Source organism: Wyeomyia smithii, chromosome 2 (assembly GCF_029784165.1).
Source record: "Wyeomyia smithii strain HCP4-BCI-WySm-NY-G18 chromosome 2, ASM2978416v1, whole genome shotgun sequence".
NCBI classification, from domain to species: Eukaryota; Metazoa; Arthropoda; class Insecta; order Diptera; family Culicidae; genus Wyeomyia; species Wyeomyia smithii.
In genome coordinates, this window is record NC_073695.1 from 239285798 (window position 1) to 239302835 (window position 17038).

Here is a 17038-nt window from a genome sequence, read left to right on the forward strand (position 1 = left end):
AAAAAACGGACGAACAGAATATAGGACTAAGGTGTCAACTTTTACAAATAAATTAAAAAGACTGATTCCGCTTCTCCTGATAAAATTAATGAGTTTAACAGTAGAAAAATATGATAAAAATCAATATTTCGAAATTCGTCTTTAATAGGATGGCGACTTAATACATAACCGAATGTTTAGACTGCTGAAAATGGCTTGTACTGAATGAACTTGAGGAATTTCGGAGTTTTAGTTGTTATTGTGATATTTTCTCTCAAAGCAACAACATCAGCTAAGCTAGGGTAGGTTTTGTTTTTCAGTTCGCTTTCGAACGGGTTACGCCTACATTTCGCTTTATTTTCCTTTTGAATCATGCTTCTTCTTGCACTATAAATGAAATAATTACACTGCGGCAACATTGATAAGTGATTATGGTAGGTATTGGTATTAGCTTTCACTGCTTCTCGCATTAACTTTTAATAGTGACCTCATCTGCCCTGCACTAAGTATTATAGTTATGTAGTATGTTACAAACCATGCGCGCACTTATGCGCGTCATCAATCCAACGGTTCGATAATAATTTGCCAAACATGTGCATTTCGTGGTATTCATTTCTTCCGCTCCTTGAACTTTGCATGCATTTCAAGCGGTTTATTAGGAAAACAAAAAAAAAAAGAATAAAAAACAAAATCTGAATGATTTTGAAGAGGATGGGGGAAGCTATCGTACCTATTGCAACCGTTTATACTGTTTGTGTATCGCTATTGAATAATTATATTGTAGACTGTAATTCTGTATCTGCTTGCTAGTAGTTTCTACTGTGTAACCCCAGGTTTGAAATCAGTTGTAAACAGAGCTGCAAGCTCTCGTTTTTTTTTTATCTCTTTTGCGCCTAGCGTCTAAACTTCGTGCGAGGAGTTTCTTATGCATAATGTGGACTAATTTCTAGAGTTCCGACAACCCACACACACAAACACGCGGACACGGGTGCCGTGAGCGATTGCTAGCTTGTTTTTTTTATTGTTACTTTTTGTTTGGTTCTACTTCCACTTTCGCTACTGGATTAGAGAATTAGTTCATATTCTAGTGTGAAATGGTGGGATGAATTTCATCAATTTTTATTTAGTGTCATTCTTTTCAAGAAGGCAAATGAAGAATTGGTGTTTTGTTGTCCGACGGATCTTCGGATTATGGGGTACTTAAAATTGTCAACTGAATGGCATCAGCAGAAATTGAGCAACGTCTAACAAGGATATTAGTTACCGTGTGTACGGGCTTTTAAAGTGTGTCTTTGTAATGATGCACTTCACAAGCTGCTGCACTTTAGGTGAATTTCTGACCAAAAAAATATTCTGCGAGTCAATTTACGATTACAGTGCTCCACCTTCAAAGCAAACAAGTGGAGGCGCCTGGTACATTTCAAATTGTTCTTAGTTGCACTGCGAGCATGGATTAAAAACCAGTATTAAATACTATTTGTTTATGAGAACACTTCGAAATCATTCACCCTTACCATAGAACAGTGAAATTTCGACTTCGTAGGAAACCACGGATCGCGGACTTTCAGTGTGCCGAATTTGCCTCCCAAGCGGAGTGGGAGCATGCAAATCCACACGAAAATCGCTTGTTTGTGGCGTTCAATGCTAAATCAAACAATCGGGCGCGATTAGTGAAACGATTGAACAACTATTTTTCGTTTACGATATCAGTGGTGATCCGAGTTTCGGCGGGGTTGATCCCAGTATAATTAGCAATGTTATCAGTAGCAGTAGCAGCAGAAGCAGCAGCGAGGAAGAAGCTCAAACAAAACAAACAGATAACGGAAACTGTGTGAATGTGCTCTGACTTTGCTGACTAACCGGTGTTTATCGTGGTTTGGGTTTAAATTTTGCTTTAACTCTGTTACTTGCATAATTCGTATATTTGTAATTGGAGACTACTTGCTAGGTCCTGGAAACTATAATTTATACCTGTTACGTAGTTGATTTTTTTTTGAAAAATATCACACAAATGTAAATTTTTTTTTCTCAATTTCATTTCTCACTTATCATCTGTTTATCCTAAGATGCCTTGAACTCGTTAAATTTTAATAGTGTTTTCATCTTTCGTACCATTCAAAATCGCTAACATATACAATCAAAGTTCGGTGCAACCATGTTTTTCATATATTACAATTATTTACGTGTGTTCGGACTTCTAACAATACTTCTCTACTAATTCAATGCATTCTCTAACAACTGACTTCTGCGGTCTTTTCGCTAGCTAAATCTCCACCCTTTACACATCGAGAGTTACCTCTTACTGATGTTGGTTCGTCCCTTTTCACACGATTTCAATGCCTGCGCGCTAATCCTGCATTTCCTCCTAAACTTACAACTAGAAGAGTATCACGACGAAATTAATCAAATAAATAAACGAGCTTTTGCGGCATTTGCGTTCGTTTGCTTATAAAAATAATGAAAACAAAAAGAAAAATAAAGAAACAACGACTACGAGGCAAACGATCATAGTGTGTGTGTGTGTTTGCGTTAACAACTAATTTAGGGAGCATCTTTAATGCTCATTTTATCGACCATGCTGGATAGTGGTTGCGGCGGTGGCGACGGGGGCTGCTGCTGGCCACCGTTGGTAGCTTTTCCATGACCGGTTGAAGGAGCGGTCGAGGCGGAAGCCGTCGTCGTTGTTATGGCCATCGACGATGATGCAGCTGAAGTGATGACCTTGCCAGAAACCGTACTGGTCGTGGTTACTCCGGCTAGTGCGGACGATGTTACTGTAGTCTGTTGCTGCTGCTGAAGACTAGTTGGTCCAGATGTTGTCGCTACTGCTGCTGCCGCTACCGGTTGAGTAGCAGCCGTGGACGGTGAGCCGCTGGATGCTTGTGAAAGGGTTGCCGTAGTGATGGTGGAGTTTTGATTTGAACGCCAAATTCCGGTCACCTGGCGCGGGGTAGTCTTGAGTGGTGTGTTACAGCAGAGCGGCGACAAGACGCACTTGCTTTCGGCGGTTCGAGGATGCAATCGATCCGGAGATAGAGCACGCCGGAGTAGCGGGGAACTGGGTTCGGCGGTCTTAGCGCGCGGGAAGCCTTTCTTGGTTGTGGGAGGCGTTGGTGAGCTTCCGCTGATGGTTACGATTCCGGGTACTATTCCAACCGGAGGCGGAACGGTGGAAGCACAGGGGAGAACACCGGGACTGTACGATTGGGTAGTGTTGGATGATCCAAGTGGATGAACTACCGGGAATGCCAGCGGGCTGCTGGAGCGTGTTGGTGATGCTGGCAACGGCGAAGGACTAGGGGTCCGAGCAAGTGGCGACAATGGCATATGGTCGGCTGATTTTCGCCGATTCGGCCTTCCGGTGGCGGCCGCTGAATGTAAGGCTTTGCTGTTCGGAGCACATGGCGACGAGTGAAGTTTGTGCTTCAATACGTGCAACGTTGATGGCCGCTGATAGAGGGGAGCTCCTTCGTTGTAGGTTAGTGTTCCCGTTGGTGTACTGGGAGCGGAAGTACTGGGTGAAGATGATGGCGACGACGGGTACGCCTGAGTAATCGTATTCAACGGTGATAGGCTTAAACGATTCACAGGCGATGCGGTAAGTGATGTCGCGGGTACCACCGGCTGGATGCTGGCTGGCAGGGGACTGCCTGACGTAGAAGATGCTAGATTGGGTTGACTGCCCTGGAATCGTGTGAACGACTGGAAGCTTCTACTGGGTGGCACTGAAGTTGGCGATTGTATACCGGCCACCATTTGCTGCATTTCGGCACTCGCTCGCTTACTACTGATGCGTCGAAATAGTGACGTTTTACGCTTCTTTTCGTTATCTTTTTTCTGCTTTCTTCGACTGTGCGTTGACTTTTTCGCAAATTTACTTTGCCAGGGTTCCCGTTTTCGCCCTCCACTCTGGATGCTGGTATGCTCCAGTGGAGTAGCTCTTAGACTAACCAGTTCAGCACCACTAAGTAACAGTTGAAGCACCTGGGTGTGGTAGAGACCTTGCACCGCTTCACCGTTGACATGTGTAATTAAATCCGCCGGACGGAGACCAGCTTCAAACGCTGGGCTGCCTTCGTCCACTGCCATTACCAGATGATGCATCGTATAGAAATCGGTGTCACCATAGTAGACCCGGATTGTGTGCACGGTGAAGCCAAATCCACGCGGACCTCTTCGAATTATAAGCGGTGGCTTAAGATTAGTGACTAGTGGGCTCAGTTCCCGACACGGCGACGTGTCTCGAGAGCTAGCCGTACTGGAGCAGTTACCGGCGGAATGCATTGTCGATGTGATGCCGGTGCTGCAGCCTGATGAAGAAGACAGATTCGAAGCGGTCGTTGTGACATTGTGCAATCCAGCAGCGGCCGATCTGCCGCCGGCACTTCCGATAGTGGTAATAGCCGTCGATGAATCATCCGACGAAGTCATTAGGGTAAGGCCTAGTGCTGAGGCGCTCTTGACAATATGACGAGAAGATCCGCCACCACCGGTGAGGTTGTTCAGCGACGACGATGGTGAGGACGAAGCTATCGCCACCTGGGACGGGGTGGAGGAAGAAGTCTCGTGACCACTTTGATCGTCCTCGATGGAAATGGAAAACTTCGGTAGGATTCCGCGGCTGTGTACTATTTTACGCTTGCGTTGAATCTGTGGCGAAACGTCGTCGCTGTCCGTCTGAGAGGACTCGGGTGTAGAAAGCTGTTTCAGGGAGGAAAGTGGATAGAAATCACTGAAGCGTTTGTTCGTTTCGGGTGTATCGGGAGTGGTTGCTACCGGTTGCTGATGGGGCCGCAGGTTTAGATGACTGATGAAATCTTCACGATCGGGTGTGGCCAGCTCGGGCAGATAGTCCAAATCCGGCGTCGATGGCATCTTGTATCTCGAGGGGTTGATGTTAAACTTGCGCAGCTCAGGCGTTATGATGAGCTTGTTTATATCGCCGACCGGCTTCGGGTGCTGATTCAAGTCAAAGCTATCCTCGAACAGCGACGGTAGTTGGGGCTTTTCCTTTGCTACGGTGGACGGTAAATTAGATCCAGCGAGAGGAGAAGCTAACGGTTCGGGCTGTGAAACAACCGCCGGTGGATTGCTGCTAGCCGAAATGCTTTGCTGCTTCCGATACTGGGGCGAATACGAACTGAACGATCCGAACAGAGGCGAATCCTCCATGTCATCGGTGTCATCCCCGCAGATATCATGATTATACCGATCAACGCGAGTATCAAAATAACTCGTATCCTCATCGTTATCTAACTGTGGAACAAATTCCGCTTTCTGGCGCAGCAAATTATTCCAATCTAGACCAAGAAAGTAGCAATGTTCCTTCACCTCATGGGCCCCTCCCGTGCCAAGCCGATCACGTGGATTTTGCTGCAGCAGCGCAGTAATTAAATCTTTCGCTTCATCCTGAATTGGCCAATCCTCACTATCCGGCCATTCGATGTCGTCATTCACGGTGTGCGCGAACAGTTCCTCCGGAGTTTCACCAAAAAACGGCACACAACCGACCATGAACTCGTACAGGATTATCCCCATCGACCACCAATCCACTGGTTTGCCATAGCCTTGTCTCAAAATCACCTCAGGCGCGATATACTCCGGAGTTCCGAATACCTGTTTGTCCGAAAATTGTCTCGTTTCACTGTCCAGATAACCTTCGTACAAATTTGTCGCTAGCGACATCAAGCCCATCTTGGACAGCCCGAAGTCGGTAAGCTTAATGTGGCCCAAAGCGGTTATCAGCAAATTATCAGGCTTCAAATCCCGATGCACAATACCGTAACTGTGCAGATACTCGACCGCCAGAACCGTTTCGGCAAAATAAAACCTTGCCATATCCGACGGCAGAGGACCGATATTCTTCAGCAGCGTCGCACAATCGCCACCCTCGACATACTCCATGACCAGGCACAGATGCTTTTTCGTCTCAAATGAACAGTACATACTCACAACAAATGGATTATCGGCGAAGCTCAGTATATCCCGCTCGGCAAACACCTGCTCCACCTGATTCCGCAGCATCAGACTATTTTTGTTGATCTTTTTCATCGCGAAACGCTGTCGGGTTTGCTTGTGCTTGACCAAATAAACCGCCCCGTAAGCACCGTTGGAAATCAACTTCAGCATGTCGTAATCCTTCTCGTTTGGTACCGCACCGATTCCAGAGCGAGCCTTGAAACCTTTGTTGCAAATCGAACCACTATTGTTGTTGTTGTTGTTGTTACTGTTATTGTTGATATTATTGTTATTGCTTGCATTCAACTGAGTGCTATTATTATTATTATTATTGTTACTGCTATTGTTGATATTACTGATACTGCTACTGTTCAGTGAAGCGGCACCCTTCGGGGTGGAACAGGTCATCGATCCGCTACGGTTCATCTCATCGCGATCTTCTGCCCCCAGGAAAGATTGATTCGGTGATGAAAACGAATTATTATTATCCAGTGACCCATCGTTTATTGACGAATTCAGCGAGCACGATTCGATTAGCTCCTCCTGCAGTTCAGCAATCGGATCACGATTCAAACCCAGCTTCTGGATGATATACTGCGGAATGTCGGCCTTGATACCCTGCGTCACTTTAGCTTGGCCTTCTGCTACCTCTAGCAAGCGATAGAATTCTTCCGGGTCGAATTCCAAGCATTCTAGCAATCGAGCTGGGCGGGATATGACTAGCAGTAATTTTTTCACCACGCCCGTTACTTCCGGAGCCGCCTCTGGGGACTTTTCCTTTGTTTCGGCTAGAAGCCGCTCTAGGTTTTCACTCATTTCGTAGAAGTAACGTGACGTGATTAGCTTGGCATGCGATTTGTGCAGACAGTCGCGGGCCATTTCCAGCACCTGATGGTGCACAAAGCGTACGATCGGCTGGGAGATCCGCGAGCTGTCGTGAATGATGTTCTTGTTTTCGTTGATAAAGTGCGACAAACGTTCTTCCATTTGCTGTGTGGCCTTCGGGAAGCGTTCCTTGTAGAATGTGTTCATCAGGGAAATCTCATTGTCGGTGATCGGCGAGTGGGACGGGCTGCTAAGGCTGCGAGATCGTGGTCGATGGACCGGCGATCTGCATCCACAAAAGTTATTTTGCTCGTCTTTGCAGCCTCCGGTCGATTTGATCGAATGGGCACTGTTAGTGCAGTGGGTTGGCTGTGACTGCAAACTTAACGGTTGCTGTTGGGTGTGCTGTTGGTGTTGCTGAAGAGCATGCGGAGATACGGCACTATGCTGATGCAGTGGATTAGGGTGATGGTGGTGATGGTGATGATGATGGTGCTGCTGCTGCAGAAAGTTGTGGTGATGATGAAGACTTCGTCCGTCCATTCCGGGATTGCTGTCGTTGCTGGAAAAGTGTAGTGAAAGCATATGCAAATCATCATTCGTTGGGACAGCTGGAAACTGGTGCAGTTTCTCTTGGCTAGAACACTGGGACGAAATGTTGGAGCTTCCTGGTGTTGTCACATAACCCGAACTGGGCAACGAAGCGACCGACCATCGCCGGCTATCACTGTTTTTGCTGGTTAATCGTTTAATCGGAACGAACGGGAAGTGTATCATGCTTGGCGAATTGATTCGCGGACTATCGATGGGACTGCCGGGAATCGGAGAATGAGATCGAGGCGAAATGTTGGCAACAAAACTGAGACGATGGCGAGCCACTGCACCACTTCGGGCTGATGCTGAAGACGATGCCGAACGACGCTGACCGAAGCCTCCGTCCTTGGTGATCGACAGAGTTGGTGCCGAGTTACCAAGTGTGGAATTTCGAACGCGCACTAAGTTGGAAATGTCACTTCCACTGCCAGAATAGCGTAACGAGTGTGAGTGCTGTGGTTTGTAGGATGATTTTCGGTAGGAAGCGGATTTTTGTAAGCCCGATCCGGAGGACGGGCGCAGGACTACCGAAGATGGAGGAGCACTTGTTGCTGTTGGTGATGCCGCTGCAGTAGTAATTACGGTTGGGGTTACCAGCTGACCCACCGGGTTTGCTGGCAGCAAAGGTACAGGCAATGGCATGTTGGAGACTGTAGCTCCATCAGTGGTAACGGCAACAGGACCCGGAGCAGGAACGGAAGATGACTTGATCAGCAGAGCTGATTTAGCACACTCTTCGGTTTTAACCGATGACTGCTGGTGAATCTTTTTCAGGCTTCCTTTCGAAGGACTTCCGTGTGATTTCGCGTCTGCTTCAATGGCTGGCTTTGAATTGCAACTGTGCGGCGGCTTGGACGCAGAAACAACTGCGGGACTAGTGATAGTTTTCGTGGGCACTGAAGGGGCCGACACGATGGGTGCCGCTGCAGCAGCGGCAACCGGCTTGCTTTCGTCTTTTTTCACTGCGGACGGGATTGGCGATGCAGCAGCATTTGGAATGATTTTCGGTTTGATTTCCTCCTCCTTCGGAGCGACAGCAGCTTTCACCTTCGATTCTGTCTCCTTTTTTTCTACGACATCGACGATGATGGGTTTCCGTTCCAACTCTGGATCATCGAAGTTCAACGAACGTACCGTGGAGGAGGGTTTGGGACGATCCTTTGCCGGAGTTGTATTTTCAACAGCATCACTCGGTTTCTGTATCTTTGTGGCCATCTCTACCTTGCTCACATTAACGACCGTCGTACTCGTGGATGTTGATGAAGTTGTTGTTGTTGCAGCACCAGATGCTGCTACTGGTGTTGATTTAGTGCCACTGTTGGCATTTGTTGTTACTTTTTGACTCATTTTACTCGCGAAACTGATGTCTTGGTGTCTCTTGGCGAGTGAGAAGTAATCGGACGTAAACGCTTTAGCGTTCTAGATGTTATCGAAATATCTGCAGAAAATTTTGATTTTGTTGTGATACAATACTTGAAATAAAAAGGTTGTGCGACATTCAAATGAGAACCGAACAAATAATGTCGCACCAACGAGGTGTAACAACCGGAATCGAAACTCACCTGATATAGGATAACACCATCCTGATGCCGTCGAGATGTGGCTCGACACTGCACGAAGCCGTTGCGTTATTGCACCAGTCTCGCACGAAACTGGTCGATGTGGCTTAGAGCCTCATTTTTGCACCAACTGCGAAAACACAGAGAGAGAGAGAGACAAACACAGGCAAAAGTTAGTCAGTATGCCTTATCAAATCTTTATTCGATAAGCTGCTGCCACATGGATTGTTCACTGATTTTTTTCTACTTTTCTCTTTTAAAGGTTTCTTTTCGACTGACCGAAACATATGCGTCAGGGTGCAAAATAATGCTCAATCGTATTGAAGTTGCGCTGCACATGTATCTTTTCCCAGCCCGAAAAACGATGTAAACCTTTAGCTCGGGCTTTACTGTCGACTCTTTCAACACGCGGCAGTTGTGCCGAGCGCATTTGACCGTTCTTGGATTCACTTTCTGCAACAATAAACATTACTCACAGCGAGTATTTCCCTTTTGGCCACCATCGGGGCAGCCAGCCGAAACGCATCTCATTTGGGTTTGGATTGCCTTTTTAGTGCGTTGCTGCTTAATTACACTGCTCTATACCCCCGCCGTGCGGGAAGCGCCAATGAGTCATCCCTCGTTCGATAGTTGCTGAACACAGAATCTGAACTTGTTGAATCCGACTTTGAGCAAGAAAGCAGGCAGGCAGGCAACTAGCCAGCAACAGCTGTCTTGCAAGCTGACAGTTTGTCAGATGTAGGTATGATGTTATTTTGCTAACTGTGACACAGGACAGTAACTACTACTGCTGTCGGTCGTGTCCAGTCAGAACGGCAAATGTTCACAAATGTGGAATCTTTTTGTGCTAATCCGGAGATGTGTCATGCATGCCTGGTGCGAAAATAGACACTCATTTGAATTAACAGTGAAAATTAAAAAAAAAAGACTTTTTTTAGGGATTTCATTTCCCGGAGATTTCGAAAATAGTTTTGAAAATACACCGACAGATTCTTTATTCATGATTTTTAATTTGATTTTTTTTTTGATACCGAAATAAGCTATCTTTGACAAGTAAACAGCTTTTTTTTCAAAATAAAAAAAAAGTAATCTGCCTTTAGAACTTTTAGTTTGAACCACTTCATATTAAATATGTTAAATTATTGAATAAAGGAAGAAAAGACTATAAAATGTCCTCTATAGAATAGATTATTCAATTGTTCATTTCTTATAGACCCGCGAAAACTCGAGACACTCTACGAAAAACTGCAGTTTTCTATTTCAGGGTGTTTAATCTTTTCCAATAATTTGGATCTTCATCTAAAAAAATCTTTCATCATATTTATTTTCTACTCTATATTTCAGAATTTTTGAAATATGTCATTTGCATGGTTTCATGTAGATTGTTGCTCTGGGTAAACTTCACAAACTATTTGACGTCAGTAAAAAAGCGATTTTAAAATTTTAGATAAGTAATTCTTTTTTGTTATAAACAATTGTTAAATTACATAAAAAAAACTAAATTACATTAAGGAACTCGAAAGGGGAGGTCGGGTAGTTTCTTCGAGATACGATATCTAGAGGAAAAAAAGATTAATTACAATCCCCCCACAATTATGGATCTCCCACAATTACGGATCACTTTTGTGTCTCATGTTTTTCAACTCAGTTAAACTAACGGTTCGAAGGCATGTAACATTTTTGCAGTAAAATATGCCATATTTGCTAGCTTTCAACACAGAAACCATCGTTCTTATTCCTAGATTGATGTGTTTTTTATGAGCGTGAATTATTGGCTTCCAGAATTTATCCAAATTTTTGTCGTTTTTCTCAATCAGCGTAAGTAGCACGCTCATATTCATAAGGTTCATATGTGATATAATCGCTAATTCTCATGCAAAAATAACTCATACACAAAGATCAAGGTAAGTTTTTCACGATCCATCAAAATGTTGATGGTTGATAACGTTTTTTCCTTAAAAACTAGTTATTTTTAGGGTTTGCAATCCCGGGAACGATTTCCCGGGAATTACCTTTTCCCGGGATTCCCGGATCCCGGGAATAGAAATATTGATTCCCGGGATCCCGGGATTCCCGAGTTCCTCGAAAAATTTCGTAAGATTTCATATAATTCCCCATAAAATATTGCAACTAAATATCGTATCAAAACGCGAAACTTACGTCTTTAAAGTGTATCAATATTTGTCAAGGTGTAAATGTTTGCTTGAAATGACGTTCAATATTTGCTTGTCGTATAATATCAAATTATTTACTTAAATTTTTTGTTGAAAATATTTGCTGTCTTATTCAGTAAACTAAAAATTAAGCAAATATTTACTTCGTCTAATGTCTTTTTTGCTAGTTAGTTCACTACTAAGCGAATAGTTGCCTGATTTTTTTTCTTTTTCCATTGATAAAAATGTTTGAAACCTGTAAATTGATAAAAAAAATTAAAACCTGTAAATCAATGGGACCAGCAATAAATAAATTAATAAAACTCAGTCAGTGTTATCCAGCTCGTGGCCGCGATTTCACATAAAAAAATCATTTTTGCAGGTTAATTACGTAGACATTCAAATGCTCTAAGACCTGCCTGCCTCCGCACTCCGCTTAATCTTCAGCAAACTGAAAGTAGTGGACACTCCAAGATCTTCGCTAGCGGTGATTCAGCGAACTAAAGCATAGTTTTACAGAGGGGAATTACATTATTTAGGCCTAACGGAAAATTGTCAGCGGATCTGAAGCGATTGTTCGACGACATAAAAAACCCTGAAACCTACTCTTTTGCTAACATTTGAGACAAAAATCGATCATGAATGTCTAGTGAGAACTTGAATAAGTTTTGTTTTTCAACTCGTTTTCCATTCGAATTAATAATGAAAATGGAAACGATTATTTGATACCATTTATTAATAAAATTTATTAAAAATCTCATTTTTGCTTGGGTTTTCTTTCCATTCCCGGTTCCCGGGAATTCCCGGGAAATGAGATTTTTTATTCCCGTTTCCCGGGAATATTGCAAACCCTAGTTATTTTCTAAGTGTTCCATAATCTCCATAAATATGGATCACTCCGATTCAAATGTGATTTTCCCCAATTAAAACACCCTCTCAACTTCTATTGAGCTCTAAACGGAAGCTAAACAGTGCTGAGCCTTAGAAAAATATTATTTCCAAGGCACGAGGAACAGGAAAGTTACGTTAAGCGGGAAATTGTTATGATGTACCGTATACAATGGTTCATTGCTATCTTCGGGAGCGACAGCCCTGGACTCTCGATCTAACTGCAACCTCAGAAGCCACATAAATGTGGCCATGCGGGATCTTTAATACGATTTGTAATATGTTATTTCTTCAAATTACATAGTTTGAATAAAATATTGAATGAATTCGTTGCCAAAAACTGTTTTTATTATGCTGATCCATTATATGATGCGAATTGTCTCATAATTAGAACCGCTCTCAAAAGTGATCCATAATTGTGTATTTGGTTACTTATGAAATAAATATATTTTCTGAGAAATATTCACAAAACATGGAAAGAAATACTCAATAAAATGGAAAATTACATATTTCTGTGGCTGAAAACATTTATAGATTACTTATAAACAATAAAATTGGTCAGAAATGATTTTTTTAATTCATACATCTTCTTAAGTGATCCATAATCGTGGGGGGACTGTATCATTGTCATGCTCTTGTCGCTAAGTCATCATGTTCTTCTGTCAGAAACTCTTGTTTCAGATAACGCTCTTTGGCTATGAGTTTATGAAGGTGTTATCAAATTCGTGTAAATTATCCAGTAACTTTTGAAGAGATTGAGTTTGTGGACTGTTGAATTGGAAGCGTTATGAACTCTTTATGCATTGTGACAAAATATACCGCTTGTAGATGTTTTGTGGCAAAATTTGTGGAAATTTTAAATATTGTACTTACTTTTGAAGAGTTTCCTGATCTGGATTAATTAGTGAAACATATCTGACAGCTGTAAACTGTGGGTTGAACTCTCTTAAAAGAGATTTTTACCATGCAAAATCACGTTTCAATGGCTGATTCAACGCTTCTAATGATTGGTTTTTATCCCGGGAAATAATCGAAAATAGGACTTGTCCCATGAATTTCGTTTTCGGGATTTTTAGGTTATACTACTCTGATGTAATTTTCATTTTCATACAAAGTTTTCAACCAATTAATCATTGCACGAAGGATTCGTGAAGTGTTCACTCCTCTCTTTTCTTAAAACGTACCGTGTGCCATATTTTGTGCTATCTGTATAAAAATATTCAAGTCGACACAGTTTCGAGACCTTAGCAAAAAATCTGTTTATTTGGATGATTTCAGATAATTTTAGTTGCCAATAAAAGGTATATTGGCCTTAATTCTGTTGAAAGTGATGTAAAGGTTGGTTTTTTTTCGAGACGCTGTGAAAAGTTTTCACCCCTATTCTGTAAAATGTGGGTTTTCATACGTTCACTAATGCAAAAGAGGAAAAAAATGATTGTTTGATGAAAATTGACACATTTAAAGTTTTTTTTTGTAACAATGTTAAATCTTAAGATTAGCTTGTATTATCTCCGAGTATCTTCAAGAAACACGTTGAAACTATAAAATTTAAAATAAAACTGTTTGCCGAATAAATTCGAATTTAGTTTCAAAAATCTAAAATAATCTATTTGGCAACATTTTTGCTTAAAAGTGATATATTTTCTGGATTTTTATTTTCTCCAAGAATTACCCCTCAGTATTTTTTGGACGTCTTATGTTTATAAATTGTAGGAATAACATTAGAAATCGAAATCAGGATTTTTCCCAAGTGACCCTAGACTCCCTACACTTTAAACCAAATCCATTGAGGTCGTGTCCTTGTAGTATGAATACTTCGTATGGAATAACCCATATTTGTTAACTTTTTCTCCGTTATGCTCAAGGTACTGTGCTTTTCGTGCATTAAAAATTTTACAGACCTGTAAATTTAAAATAAGGCGTCGTACACAAATTACGTAACGCTAAAAACCTAGATTTCAGACCCCATCCCCCCCTATGTAACGATAAGTAACGTTCTATATGACTCCTCCCCCCCTAAAATTACGTAGGGTTGAGTAACCTGCCCCCCCCCCCCCTCCAAAATTGCAGTTTTGAGCAAACATCACAGTTACGTAACGATTTGGTGTTTAATCGACACTTACTGTTGAAGTCCTAATCAGTGCGAATAAGAAAGAAGATAGATTAGAGAAAAACAATCGCAGCCAACCGTGAGTGTACAGCACAATTGCAGGGCTAGGCGCTAGGATTCTATTGACTCTAACGGTCGTCTCTCTTAGCCGAGATTCTAACATATGACGACTGGCTTGTTACTCCAGCATCTTACCCCGAGACCAACTAAATGCTTCCTGGAGTCTTCCAGTGTTTGTGAGATGGCAGAAAATGTATACTAATACAACAGATCCTAAGCATGTAGTAAACGAAAATAATGTCTAAAATAAACATGATGAATTTCCCGGTTTAGTATTGAAATTCCTGGCTTTTTCTCGGTTCATTTTCGAATTTCCGGATTTTTCCCGGTTTTTCAGGTTTTCCTGGTTCGCTGGCCACCCTGCATCGGCAGATGTGGAAGCGGATGCGGATATCCGTAGCATCTTTTGTGTTTTATTTTGCTTATTTCGCTTGACCATGTCCTCTCGATTACTTTTAGCTCAGACCGTCAGATCCATAAAGTAAAGCAGCAAATACACCAAGGAAAATTTATCTACAAAACTTTATGAAGCGATATTTTTTCTCAACATCCAACGATATAAAAAACAAGGTTTCCTAATATGAACTTTTTTCTTGAAGTATAATAATTGAAAGTCAGACAAGTCACAAAGTCGTTACACGATTTACCTGTTACTTTCAACGTCAGGAATAAAAAACTGAAAATAACCGATTCTTATCATTAAATTTTTATAGAATTGGTTATTATTGAATTTTCTACATGTAAATTTGTTTGAATTATTCTTAAAATCAGGCCTTTTGATGTCGAAGGACTAATTATGGGTTTATTCTCAGGCTCCCCCTTGCTTACCCTTCCGTCACGTACAATTTTACAATACCTTGAAGACTTCTTGACAAAATACCACACTGGAAACTGGATTAATCTATTGTTAATTCCAAGCTAAATTTTCAAGTGTCTTCATTTAAAAGGTTGAGTGATACTGCGGGGCTGGTAAACGACTGCGCAATGCGTACCAGCAGTACACCCTCACAAGTTGGCATAAAATAGACCCCAGTGTGGTCCAAAACAGAATGCCTAGCAACTCCTAACTCTACCTCCACGTGGTACCGACTGGGATATGAGCAACCAAGGGAAGATCGGTGAACCGGTGGTCGTATGATGACAGGAAAGGGGGAGTTGTTCTCTTTGGTTAGAGGCGGCTCCTCTAGTTTAACCCTCTAGTGCCCAATGCCGCCATTTGGCGGGCTTCAGTCGAAGTTCCGAAAAGCTTCAATAAATATTTAAAAAGTGTTTATAATGGTTTATAATGATTTTATCGAAGTCCGTTCAGAAAATAATTTGGACACCAGAGGGTTAAGGGCGGCTCCCCTTGTTTAGGGTCGGCTCAACAGCGTCTGATCCGGAGCGGACAGCTGAACTAGCTACACCCAAGATGGCAGCCACGTCGCGAGACTAGGCAACGCAGCCCTAGTAAGGCAGCATACTGAAATAAACATACTACGAACAATCCAGAGAATGATATGAATCGGAGCAATCGGTATAAACCTAGGCAAACGAGAAAGGACAACAATTGGAAACTTGACACGTGGAATGTTAGGACTCTGCTCGAACAGGCATGCGCGGGCATCTTGACCAGAGAGCTACGGGAGGCAAAAGTGGAAGTAGCAGCCAGGTAGGAGGTAGAGGTGTGTTGGCCTAAAACCGGAGAACGTGAATTCCGGGCGGTTGATCCGACCGCAAATATTTCAGGCACAGCACGACACGAGGAGCTTCCATAAAACGATTACCGGAATCAGGAACCAGATCAGATTACCGATAAATCGCAAGTAGCTAGGCGTTGGAAGCAACATTTTGAAGTGGTGTTCTAACGGTGAGAAAGGTAGGAGAGTCGTCGAGGGGAAAAGGATAGAAATTGGGGAGGACGGACAAGCTGTGGACCCACTAACATTGGACGAGGTTAAGAATACTTGCGAAAAGCTGAAAAACCACAGAGCCGCTGGGAAGGACGGCTTACCGGCCGAACTTTTCTAAGTCAGGAGCGAACGGTTGTGTTGTACAAATTTCCATATTATCCTAAGGGTATGGGCTCGTATCCTGTTCCAGCGACTCAGGCCGTTGCAGGAAACCTTCGTCAAGAATACCAATGCGGGTTTTCGAGCGGGAATTTCTACAACAGACCAGATGTTCACTCTGAGACAGATAATTGACAACTTTCGAAAACACAACTTTCAGATACACCATCTGTTCACAGACTTTAAGGCGGCGTACGATACAGTGAAACGCAACGAGCTGTGGCAAATTATACTTCAGCATGGTTTCCCAACAAAACTAATTAAACTGGTTTCACATCAAGCGCCAGAACAGCGAGCAAATTTTCAGACGCGTTAGTGGCGTTGGATGGTCTGAAGCAAAGTGACGGACCTTCGAACTTGCTGTTCAACATAGCTTTAGAAGGTGCAACACGAAGAGTAGGTGTTCAGAGAAGCGGCACCATCATCACAAAGTCAGGAGATGGATGGGCAGGGCATTATGTTGAAGTGGTCGACGAATTTGCTTATCTTGGTACTCTCGTGACATAATAGAACAAGGTGAGCCGCGAAGAGAAGAGATGGATTGCGGTAGCGAATAGGGCTTATTACGGATAGCGTAGCCAGCTAAGATCCCGTAGCTTACAGATTCGTACGAAATTTACGCTCTATAAGACTCTGATCCTCTCGGTGACGCTCTACGGACATGAATAGTGGACGTGAAAGGAGGCCGATTGACGAGCGCTTGAGGTCTTCGAGCGTAGAATCCTGCTATTGATCGCAAACTCGGTAGCAAACTAGAAACAGGGGTGTGGCGCAGGCGCATGAATCACGAGTTGTACTAGGTATGCAAACACGCTGATAATGTGTGGGAAGCTGATGAAACACGGCAGGTTACAGTGGACT

The 17038-nt window shown here is 42.9% G+C and overlaps 1 protein-coding gene across 6 annotated transcripts in view; it reads right to left on the minus strand.

Moving 5' to 3' along the window:
- Positions 1–272: 272 nt before the first annotated feature.
- LOC129721756 (microtubule-associated serine/threonine-protein kinase 3) overlaps positions 273–17038 on the minus strand; it is a 50133-nt gene continuing 33367 nt past the window's right edge. For 5 of the 6 annotated variants that reach the window (XM_055674673.1, XM_055674674.1, XM_055674675.1 and 2 more), the window contains 2 exons: positions 8919–9045; positions 273–8794 (listed from right to left, as the gene is read on the minus strand). In XM_055674673.1, the coding sequence (XP_055530648.1) occupies positions 2521–8703 (6183 nt within the window). In that variant the 5' untranslated portion in view covers positions 8704–8794; positions 8919–9045 and the 3' untranslated portion in view covers positions 273–2520. The remainder of the gene's footprint in view (positions 8795–8918; positions 9046–17038) is intronic. The other variant, XM_055674678.1, reaches the window with a different exon arrangement.